Raw genomic sequence first — 12,338 nt, 5'->3', positions numbered from 1 at the left:
CATTATTTAAATTTGTTTCACCTCACTTATGTTGTGATTGAACTGATTTGACAATGGTTTAAATGGCATTTTCTCCCATGCTTGAAGGAAAATTCTAATAATAAATGTATATTTTTTGTGCCTCCACGTTGCACCAAGGCATACTGAAAACAGTAGTGTAGGAAACACAACAAAGAAGAGTATAAAATAAATGTACTTACAAATCCACAGTACAAGCCTCAGCTATAAAATATTTCTCTTCATTTTTAATTCAACAGCAGCAGCATTTGTTTTGTTATTAAGGAAAAAGACAAATTACAGTACTGTATGCATAGAACTGGAATCAATGTGTACCTCGCTATAGTTACAATAAGAGAGCAATTAGTGCATTCCCTTGCTCTTATCAAACTTAGAAAAACTACATTAGTCTCACTGGACAAATTCAAACTACATAAGTTTATGAATATATGGACAAATGGTTTGCAGTTTTTTAGCCTGAAACCTGCATTAAACACAACTGGAATCCTGGTTGCATACTGGATAGCTGCGGTTCTGAGTAAATATCTGTCATTTAACCCACATCTCCAGGACCTGTGCACCTGCAGAGTAGAAGATGCAGTTTAAGTGTATTAAAAGGCTCCCTGACGACTCGTGTGGAGCTGTGTGAATTTGGAGCAGGGTGCTAATAAAAAAGCATTGGTGCACTCAAATAACCTCTCCTGGATAAATAAAGATTAAAATTGAAGGAAAGGTGAAAGGCGCACTGGAGATAGAGGCACCTTGTGTCCGTTCCTTCCCTCGCTGCCTCGGAAGTTCAGTGGCTTTGAGCTTAGTGTGAACTCTCGACCATCTCCTCTTTGGTTGATAGCATATCTTCAGGGTCATACATTTGGGTCGGTGAGGAGTCAGCTCGATGAAGACCGTCTTGAGCAGAGTGTGTCTTTTTTTTCCCCCACACTCATTCACTGCTCTGCCTACTTCATGTCTTATCTATGAAAACACATGGCTGTTGTGTGTGTTGCTCTTGTCAAGTTACCTACTGAGCTGTTTATAATGTTTCTCCACAATGGTTCGTGCCAGCTGTTCTCGCTATTTGTGTTTGTGGAAGAAACCCATTTGGGAAAGTGGTTATGGTGTGTGTGTTTATTTCGGAGATTAGGGGAACTCACACAAGTGTGAATAATTCAGGGACTGTGGTGAGGTGGATTAGTGGGCAGTCGGGGGTTCTCCCCATCATGTCCAAGGTCAAGTGAAATTTGAGATGCCGGGCGAGAGAGAGCTATGAGGAAAAGGAGTTGAGATTTGTCGAAGTAACTTTAGCCAGAGCCTTTTCTGCAAACTTACAACCCAGCTCATGTTTTTGATGAAAATTTGGATGTCAATCAAGAGTGGACATGCAACCAAACATACAGAAACCAGATTTTAAGTATCCCTGCCCCAGTCCTCTGATAGTTATCAAGCCGGCCCACCTTAAATAGGCACCTATAATCAGAACCATCTAAATAAGTCAGAAAATGAACAATCATAAATCACAGGTGACGTGTAAGAGGCATGCTGGCAAGCTGGTGAATGACAACTGTGATGGATGTCAGGCTCACCAGACTATTAACAGGTTCTTGGATGGCTGGACTAGGAGCTGCTTCAATCAGGATCCTTTCAGTAGAGAGGAAACTGGAACACAGTTCTGAAACCAATCCTGTGTGAGGGTTTCCACGTCTTGTTCAGTCTAAAGGAGAGGACATAAAAGTGTATATACATGCAACATTTATAGCTGTCCGCCACTATACAGCAAATTATGGCAAAGTTATGAACAAAGTTATTGAAAATTCCCAATATGGTCCTAGAAAATGTTTCTCTTATATTTTAATCAACAAACAAAGCTTGTGACAAGTATTTCCTTTTAACTCATTATGAACTCACAAGCATTAGTGAATTGCTGCCTACTGTTGCCTCAGGTAAAGGGGGAAACTCTCTAAAGATGCTAACAAACTGTATTAATATGATATTAGAAAGTAAAATAAAACTTACCGATTATCTTGTGACAATCGGTTTAGTTATTATTTTAGAAATATGAAATATTTTATCTCACTTTTTTGTCGTGTATTTGTTTTGCTTGTAGACAATAAGTGTTTTCTAGAGGCTGGGGTGTCAAAGAGAGTAAGATGAAACAAGAAAATCGTATCATTCAAAAGCCACCAGTCTTGGTAATCAGCAAGTCGGCCTAAATAGGAAGTGATGTGAGCAGGGATATTCACACCTCGAGGTTGATACAATGCGTTTCCTCTTCAAAACCTCCTGCATTAAGTCGTAGACCCATAATTTCTTGCATGTTTTGTGAACATGGACCTTAAGGGCTGAATGTAGTGAGTGGAACAAATATGCTTGTTCTAAGTCCCAAAGCTGTTTGTTTGACTGCAGGGCTTCGATGTATTTAATTTCATTAATTATGTGTGTGGGTGTGTGTGTGAACATATGTGTTTCCAGGCCTTTTCTGGTAACTCCAATTCAGAGAGTGCTGTTCGCCATGAGCTTCAGCAGGGGATCGTGGCTCGCTTCCTCAGGCTTGTGCCGTTGGACTGGAGTGAAGAAGGACGGATCGGCCTGCGCGTTGAAGTCTACGGATGCTCCTACTGTGAGTGGAGACAAACACACACACAAAAAACACTCAATGAAGAACTGTTTCATAAAAAAAAAAAAAAAAATATTCATAGTGATAATTATAGCTCCTTAATGTCAAAAATAGGCCAAAAAAATGGAAACTATGTACAGGCGTTTTTCCAACTCTCTCTCTGGTGACAAAGACACTGATTCGCCGGCTTCATGCAACAGCGCGAGTGAAATTACCGTAATAACCACATGTTGGCTTTGAAGTGCAACTTCTCAGCTTTTCAGAAACGGTTGGAATTTTTCCAGTAGCACAAAGCATAGTGTAATTGCGTAAAGAAGGAGCAATATGACTAAAATCTCCCAGATATCTGAGCTCCTCAACCTTTCTTTAAGGCCGAGTCCAGCCACCCTAAGGAAAAAAACCTCAATCTGGCTTCTTGTAACCATGATCCCTTGTAGACACTTACATCCTGTGCCCTGTTGCACCCTGACAAACGCATACCGACACACACATACACTCACACTCACTGTCTTTAGCTTTCTAACAAACGTATCATCCAGGGAACTGACTCTCTTGCAGCCTCTGTGCTCTCATGCTATTAAAGGTTGCCAAATTGATTTTGATAACAATTTTCAATTAAGACTCTGCATAAATTACTCTTATAAGTGGCTCGCACATCTTCTGTTCCACATCTTCCGTGTGTGTATGTGAATGTGTATGAAGACAAGGGCATGAATCGCATTTCACTCGGTCCTCAGCCTTTGGATTATATATCCCATGTTTTATTCCTTTCCCCTGTAAGAGAGAAGCAAGTCAGCAGCGATAAGGACACCAATATGTTCTAACACATACACATAATTACAATATTATGATTTGTATATGCACAGATGATGAAGTGCTTGCCCATCACCATCCCCTCACGCACACTCGTAATTAACTTTAACAAGGAAATAATACACAACACGCTAAGGCTTTATTTGTTTTGTTAATTACTAAAAACCTGTTGCTTTCAGCTATCTTAATTTAGTTAAACCTGAGTATAAAATTTGATTTCAAGACATTTACATTGTTCTTTAATGTGACAATGTATTCTTGTTTTATTACAACTCTGTCATATCTCGTCTTTCTATAAGACAATAAAGGAGGAGGAGAAGATTTGTCAGACTTCCAGCATCAGCAGACTGACAGGATAATTATGGCCACATCAGTACAAAACAAAATACTGAATTCATTCTAAGTTAAACTCAGCAAAGGTTTATTTCTTAACTTTAGAAAAAAAAATTCTCTGAACAATTAATGCCTTTGAAATAACATATATGATATTACACAGCCTATACACCAAAGTCACCATAGCCAACAGAAAAAGTTGGTAAGTGGTCTAATTCCAAGTTATGCAAGATTGAAACTGTCATGAGCTACAGCTAAATGCAGTGTAGAACTAGGTAAGACTGAGTCATGAGTGGTTGTAGTTAGTCTTAAAAAGTGTGTCGGGAACTGACAGAATACTTGGAAAGTGACAATAATGCAAATCACATTTCACTTTCATTATTTCTGGCAATACACATTGTACGTACACCTCTCTCTCTCTCTCTCTCTCTCACTATATATATATATATATACATACATACGTGTGTATATGTGTGTATATGTATGTATATGTATGTTTATATATATATTTATACACCTACCTAAAAGTATTGAGCTTGCTGTTGCCATGGTTTATTTTCTGTGGTGGATGGACAAGAACTGATACAGAAATAATTGGTGCCGCTCCTGATTATACAAACGTCTCAGTGCTAATTTCACAGAGTCTTTGCTGTCAGTTTAACATTTTTTTCCCCATATTTGCAGATTGAACTTTAAAACTTTCAACCCCTCTTCTCTCTTTGGTCTCCATGCTAAGCAGTCCCATGTCTCCTGAAATCCCACACTGCCCCATCGCCAAGCTATTCGATTGATTCTCCCAGACACTGACTGTCCTCAATGTTCTGACCACATCGCACCACACTCAGTGGGTCGTCGTCATTGTTGAGAAACACAAGGCCTAAAAGGATATTGTAATTGGAAACTAAAAGTATTAATTTTATCCCTGGATATTGGATTAGTTCATATAGAATAATTCTTTCACTGGATGCATCAATTCTAATTTTCTCTTTCGTAACATAACAGTGGAATGAGACGTGTAAAAAAAGTGTAAAACATTTGAGCTTTAATACCTGATGCGTTGCTCATTTCTCTAAATATTGTCTCCATGACATGCTACCTAACGAGACAGACAAGCCATTTAGTGGATGATGTTCAAGGTTAATAAAAATAGCTTCTCTTAAAAGAACATATCGGTTTCTAAGCCAAATAGGCACACAAAATGTTTTGACATGTGAATGTGTGCCATGCCTTGACATCTGTCAGATGAGACATGTACTCACATTTAGGTACAAGTGGGATATCAGGGATGACAGACAGACACATTGTCTGTGTCAACTGTATAATATACATTTACAGGTACTGTAAATAAGGTGCTCTCTCTTTCTCTGTTGGGGTGTTTTCGCACCTGTATCATTTCTAAGTCTTTTTTTTGCTCCCCCCTTGATGCAATTCATTAATTAAATTCCTACTAAGACGCATCTGGAGTGTAGATTCTCATATGATTTTTGTCGACTTTTTACACACTGAACCTAGTGGATGCTGCCAGTACAAACTTGAACTCTTAAGTGTGGAAATGCCCCTTCGAACTTAACTTAAATGTGTTCCTTTGAACTTGGCAGCTTAAAGGCAATAGAGATGCGTACAATGCTGGGTGCCAATAAAGAAAACAGGATGCAAAAAAGTAAAAACAAAAGAGCAGCAGCAGTAGGAGGAGGAAGAGGCAAACGTGCTATAGATTTTATGTTCCCAGAATAATCACAAAATGTGTGTTATATGATGATTCTACATTTTAAACGTACAATAATTACACAATAATTGTGGAATGAAAGGCTGTGTGTGTCTGTGCCAGAGCCAGAGGCCATAAAGGAGTCATGATCCAGTGTGCTGTGGAATTTACATGCTCATTTCCATTTTGATGAACATAGGATCAACAGAAAATCAATTATTTCATAGTTGAGTCAGAAAACGGCGAAGCCAGCGTATGTGAAAGGAAGTGAAGTCGGACAATTTTCTACACAAACACGATCATGCTCAAATCTGACTTTACTCCGTTTATGCCAACAGTACTTTAAATCAGTTGTCAGTGTGATGTATTACCATCATCTGTTGAGTCTCAGAACTCTTCTCATGTAGATCTTGTTTATGGATAGCATCTATCTCGCTAGTAGGACTGAGGCCAAACACATAAATTGCTAAAAGAGCATTGTTGTAGTCCAGGCACAGAGGTTTAATGTGTTTGGGGAAAAAAAGGGGTGGTATGAAAATAGTACAGCGCTGTGAGGAAGGAGGTTATTTACCAGCAAAATGTATTTTTTGCTATTTCTTTTTATCAATATTTATTAAAGTATAATTATAAATTGTTACTGTTTGTTACCAAAACATGCAAATACTTTTAGATTCACATTGTATGAAGCATTTGTGAAGGTGCACAGACAGTTGTGCATTCATTCACTTGTTGGCTTATTGCTATGGCTACAGGTAAATCCTCAAACAATACTCACCAGAAATACACTATTCATGCACACACCCGGTGGAGCCAGAGATGATATTTTCCAGCAATTATCTTCAAATGTCTCATTTCTTTTTATTCTCCCATTCCTTTTTTCCCCTGACCATAGCATCTATTTCATGAGGTGACTTAAATCACCACCGTGTGTGTGTGTGTCTGTGGATGCCACAGGTCCTCGATACTTTCCCAGTGCTCCCAGTTGACTGTACACCAGTGGTAATCACACTACTACTATCACTTTAATTCCACTTAGACTTTTCAATTTTCTTTTTACTATTGTTTCATAATAAAATTGTGTCTCTTTGTGTTTGTACACACCTTACACCCATTTTGCAGGTGCAGAGTTTTAGACTCTGATAAGTACTACCATTAGAAGATTATTTTGTTTGATGTCTCCCACCATCTGTTTCAAGGTCCAAAGTGTCCATGGGTCAATGTCTGAAAACCTTGTGTACATGATCGTCGTGTCTCTTCATATTGCCCAAGTAGTTGCCCCCTCTTACTCTGCATTACAACCTACATCGCTGTTTCTGTTCTACTCTCTCCATCGCCCTGTTGTCTGCAGGTGTAGGTGGGGGAGGCTCCCCATCCTCCATAAAGTCGCCCTCCTGCCGTCAACTGCCTTTTTGAGCAGCACATCCACCACCAGAGCTCATAAAACGATTGGAAAACTGTCACTACCACCTTAAACATGACCAGAGATGATGATGATGATGAGGAGGAGGAGGAGATGGGGGGAAGGAGCCTGAGAAAGAGAGAGAAAGAGAGAGAGAGAGAGAGAGCGAGCAAATGAAATGATGGAAGGATGATAAAAAACAGATGCAGAGTAGGTCAGAGAAGAGAGTAATTGAAAGAGATGAAAGGAAGAGTGAGAGGCAAAGCAGTGAAAGAGATTGAAAGCCATGCATCTGCACCCAGGGACGAGCAGCATGTGATCATTTGAGAGGCACTGAACTTAGAACAAAAGGGAACAGATGTAATTTCCTAAATCCACCCCCCCCCCCACCCCCCAGCTGTGTGTGTGTGTGTGTGTGTACGTGTACATTATGTGAGCAGGCAATAGAGCACGTACATGGTTAAGAGACATTGTGGCTCTGCACGTGTGTGTCTCTTTCCCTAGTTATTCTATCATATCCTGTGCATCTTTCTCTACCATCACCAGCCAGTCGCACAACACACACACATACTCCACAAGCCACTTGAGCAGCTGGGGTGATGACAGTAAGATTGAAGAGTGCCTCAAACGCTGCACTTTTTCACTTCACGGAATCTCCTCCACCCTGTTGCTCATCCCTCCTCTCTCCCGTTCTCATATTAAGTAAACCCTTGTTTTTGCGTGATAAATACCTTGTTTGGGGTTAAAGTATATTTTAAATGTTACTGCTGCTTGAGACAACTTTTGTTATTATCTGAAACCTCACCGGTGATATAGATGTTTTTGTTTTTGTACTTGGAGAATATGCTCTAGCGTAACCCCACCTGTAAGTGCCCATTTATCAACACTTGTGTATCCCAGCGAACATGATCTCTGCTTGTGTAGGGCAGAAATGCAGCTTCTACCACCAGATATTCAGCTAAAAAAGACTAAAAACACTTTAAGGTTTAATGTTTGCAAAGATCACATGTTCACAAATTATTTTGGATCAATCTAAAATTATTTTAAATCACCCCCACTGAACTTATAATAGTCGTGAACAAAGAATGACACCAATACATTTCCTTGCAAGTTTTATTAATCTCATATAATATATGACTCACTATGGAAATTATCCATTTACTGTCAGCGTGTTTCACTGCTCACTGAGGGCAATTTTCATACCCCCGTTTAAATCTACATCTGCTCTGCATTTATTTAGCAAATATTTAAAGCTGCTAAGAATATTTTTGCTACAGGCCTTTTTTTTTCACAGCAGACGATTGTCTGCTGTGTCAAAGCAGTAAAGGCACAGGTGTGAGTTTTAATATTAATCGTGGCTGTGTTTAATTCAAGTTTCCCCACTAAGGCAGAACAGTGTTCCTGTGAGAAAACATGTGCAGTACTAGAGCCCTGAAACCAAAGCAACAATATGATATTCAGCCATAATTGATTTTGTCATAAACACCACTGCTTTTACCACATAGTCGCATGTGAAAATTTCCTCTTTAAAACTGCCTGCTGGGTACATTTCCACTTGGAATAATAAAACCCTTATTGTGGAAATAGTCACCTGCATTTTCAACCCTCACTCATCCTGATGGCAAATATGAGCAGAGGCCATTTGCCTCTCCATCTGTTATCTGCATATTATCACAACTGACTGAACTGTCTAGAATTACTTGTTTTTTTTAACCTGGTCATAGTAAAGTAGAGGCTTCAGAGCTACAGTGTTGGTCAATGTTCGATGATTTGACTGATCACTAATCTTTTTAGCTTACTTCCACTATTTCTCTCACTGTCAATATCTCCCTGCCTTTCTCATGTTTTTTGTCTACTGTCTGTTTTAGGGTCTGACGTTATCAACTTTGATGGACAGGGTGTCATCTCATATCGTTTTAAGGTACTGGGTTTACTTCCTTGATTCAGTGTGTTATTTGTACTAAATATTCTCGTGGAGTCATGCCGTTAATACTAAAAACATTGCTTTTAACATCGTTATGTCATCAAATAATGCAATTGAAATGTATTGGATATACTGTATATAGTTTAACATTTCAGACTCTGACCAGGCCACTGGAAGACCTGAAAACTGCAGGTTTTCATGTTTGGCTGTCAAATACAATTATTTGTCATTATATTTGTCAACCAGTAGCTCAGCTTCCTCTAAAACGCTGTAAAATATGTACTGTGTTTTTATTTACATTTCAATTCCAAAAGTGCACTAGAGCGCAATTTAGAATGTGTCACTAGTTCGTTCAGAATCAGCTGTTAATCACGGATGACAGAACGTCTTACGTGATTTTCGTATTCTCGTCAAAGACTCCGCATTAAAACCACTTGAAGCTTCAACTGTTCTCTATGGGACGACACAGAATAGGTTTTTTTTCACTGCAGTGAGCTCAACGGTGATTGGACAAATGCCACTAAATTGTCACTTTCAGGGAAGCTCAGCTCCATGACACCAGAGCCTTTTCTGCCTCAGTCCTATGTGGATTTTGCGACGGAAGTCTGCAGATAAATAGCTGGTCACTGCACGTTATTTGCTTGGCGATATAGCCACTTTTGTTTGTACATATAGACTGTAAATAAAACCACTATTTTAGCATTCGGGTTTACATTATTATTGTGTTTTCTTGTTCTAGTTGTTCGTTTGCAGAACCTATCTATGTTTAAAAGACCACAAACCGCCACTGTTGTCAACATTTATGTATTCAATTGTTTCGCAGATGAAGAAGATGAAGATCATTAAGGATGTGATTGCACTGAGGTTCAAGACGTCTGACAGCGAGGGAGTGATTCTACACGGGGAAGGACAGCAGGGAGACTACATCACTCTGGAGCTTCACAGGGCGAAGCTTCTGTTGCAGATAAATCTGGGTGAGCAAGATTGAGACAGCACATAACCTTCCTACCAGGTTTATAATAATGTAGATTTATGTGTGTCAGTCACCTAGAGACAGAAAAGTAACACTCAAATACAAGATACATTTCATAAAATTGCAAATAAGTGAGAAGCTAAATTTACACCATCAGCAAGTTAGCAAATAAATGATATGAATGAAAAATATGCCTTGGGAAACGAAAGATGAATCCTCACCAATCCTGACATTGTTAACTCAAGTTTACAACAGGCGAATATATGCTTGTATATAAACACATTTAAAATAGACCTTTGAATTCTGATGTGCACACACACGGACCTCATTATGAAGACCTCATTGCCAGTCACAGTTTCTCTGTTTGGTCTGTTGGTTGGATGTAATAGTTACTCAGTGTAATGCATGCAGCCTCTCTGGTTGTGTTCGTACGTCTCTGACAGGTCTACAAAGTAATCACAATCATTGTGGGCTTGCCATTGACTCTAAACCGTAGAAATAAAATTTATGTCATGCCTGTCAAACAACCCTGTCACCCGGAAATTATGTTCAACTTAACTGCAACGTTGTAAATGGAATGCAAGTAGAGTGCAACACGGTAAATGGACTGCATTTATATGAGGCTTTTCTTGTCTTAATGACAACTCAAAGCACTTGAATCACTTTCACCTATAAACAATGATCATGCACTGATGGCACACCCATCAGGGGCAGTTTGGGGATTTGTCTTACCCTGAAAAGCTTGTGTCACTGATCTTCTGATAAATAAACTGCTTCCTCCTCAGCCAGTGTTGTCATCTTGAGATAAAAGCTGATCAGATTTTTCGAGGAAAACATTTGTTTTACAAATTGTGCTGCAGGGACCGGGGTTGTTTATTTAGAGTTCCTGTTTGTGGTTAGGTTTAGGCAACAGAAACACATTTGTTTCATTTAGGCAAAGGTCAGTGTTTTAGTAAAAGCTCTACAAGCTACTCTCTTTCCCTGACTGCATCCATTAGCTGTGAGTGCCTTAACATAATCCCAAATGTTTAATATTACCCATGGATATTGGTGCAAGACCAGATATTTTGACAAAACATCTGTATATCTATTAATTGACACAAAAGTAAATCATCTCATCTTTATCCCTATTCAAATGGGATTGCTGATGTCTAATTTGCTCAGTATAAGAAATCTCAGTAAAACTACCACAATTGGGAGGGGTAAAATGGGGTTAATCACTCCTTATGTCCCAGGAGCCATTAACAGGACTGTTCGATTTATGCACCGCCATCACCTCCTCTCGTCATATGCATACTACACTGCTTCTTGTTATCACAAGTGAAGACACACATCAATAGCACCTCGATCCATGCTTGAAAATCCTTGTAAACAGGAGATGGTGAAATATATACACACTTATTTACTGCTGGTCTATTCACACAGGATAAGTATTACCTGGGGTAATATTCCCCCAGGTGAAAGTCACCGCAACCTTTACTGACGTCGTCCGGTAATTATTACTGATATGGCACCTTTGGACGGGACTAAAATCACTGAGAAGCTTTGTTAATAATGACTTTACCCCACCTCCTCATGTAAAACTAATCCTATCTGAATAGGGCTCTAGTTACTCATGGGGAAATGTGTTAATATCAACCTTGCCAAATTTGAATGGTTAAAAAAGTGTCTAAAAATTATGTTTCAGATCATGTAAAATTGAGCAACAGAAACACTAGTTGGTTTATCTGCTGCACATGCACACACAAATGCGCTTTAGTGCATATAAGCAGCTGAACGTTGCTGTTCTTCACTGTTCAGAATAATATGTAAATACACAGATATCAAACCTCATATTCTGCAAACGTGTAGAAGCAACATCTTGACAAAACATTTGGTTTAGCTACAGTCCAGGCCTCTTTCTCCTTCTTTTTCTATTTGCGGTACCTGTAGCTTGACATCTCTTTTCTCGTACTTCATTTTCTCATCTTTAGGAATTTTAAATTAAGCAGCAGAGCTTTTCTGCGTGTTTTTGCTTCGAGGTAAGACTCATTCACAGGCCCGAGACTCCTCAGCTAGCTATAATGTAGTGTAGGAGCAGGTGAAGTTACTCACAAGCGAACAGTAAACTGCTGATAAAGTGCACTGAGGGTTTTTATATCATTACAGTGTTTGAGGAGGGAGAGGAAGCGAGTGAAGGCAGAGCCAAGGATTGAATGGTGCAAGCTGAGGAAGGAAGAAGGGTTGTGCAAAGTTCAGGGAAGAGTTGCGACAGGTTCTGGGAGGCAGTGAAGAGTCGGATGACTGGGGAAGTACAGCTAAAGTGTTGAGGGATACAGCCGAGAAGGTGCTTGCACCAGCCCATTCTCATTCCGAGGGAGCTCTATACCCGAGTGCACCCTTTCTTTTCACCCTAGTGTGAACAGTGAATATGTTCTCATCCACTGTTTTCTAACATATAATGCATGTGTTAGGAGAACCTCTACATTTAATTTACACAGAATTTAACACAAATGTCTCAATGATAATTGTGAATTACGGTTCCCGCTGAATGTACAGTGTTTATGCTGTCATAGTTTAGTGGTATGGAAGTGATTTACGGAG

The 12,338-nt window shown here is 39.3% G+C and overlaps 1 protein-coding gene across 2 annotated transcripts in view; it reads left to right on the top strand.

Moving 5' to 3' along the window:
- The window catches only part of cntnap2a (contactin associated protein 2a), a 307,312-nt gene that overhangs the window by 154,906 nt on the left and 140,068 nt on the right, over nucleotides 1-12,338 (top strand). For both annotated transcript variants that reach the window (XM_058623391.1, XM_058623402.1), the window contains 3 exons: nucleotides 2,464-2,611; nucleotides 8,727-8,779; nucleotides 9,606-9,756. In XM_058623391.1, coding sequence (XP_058479374.1) covers nucleotides 2,464-2,611; nucleotides 8,727-8,779; nucleotides 9,606-9,756 — 352 coding nt within the window. The remainder of the gene's footprint in view (nucleotides 1-2,463; nucleotides 2,612-8,726; nucleotides 8,780-9,605; nucleotides 9,757-12,338) is intronic.

Source organism: Solea solea, chromosome 1 (assembly GCF_958295425.1).
Source record: "Solea solea chromosome 1, fSolSol10.1, whole genome shotgun sequence".
Taxonomy (NCBI): Eukaryota; Metazoa; Chordata; class Actinopteri; order Pleuronectiformes; family Soleidae; genus Solea; species Solea solea.
Note: the sequence above shows the minus strand (reverse complement) of the source record. Positions and strands in the feature narration are given on the sequence as shown.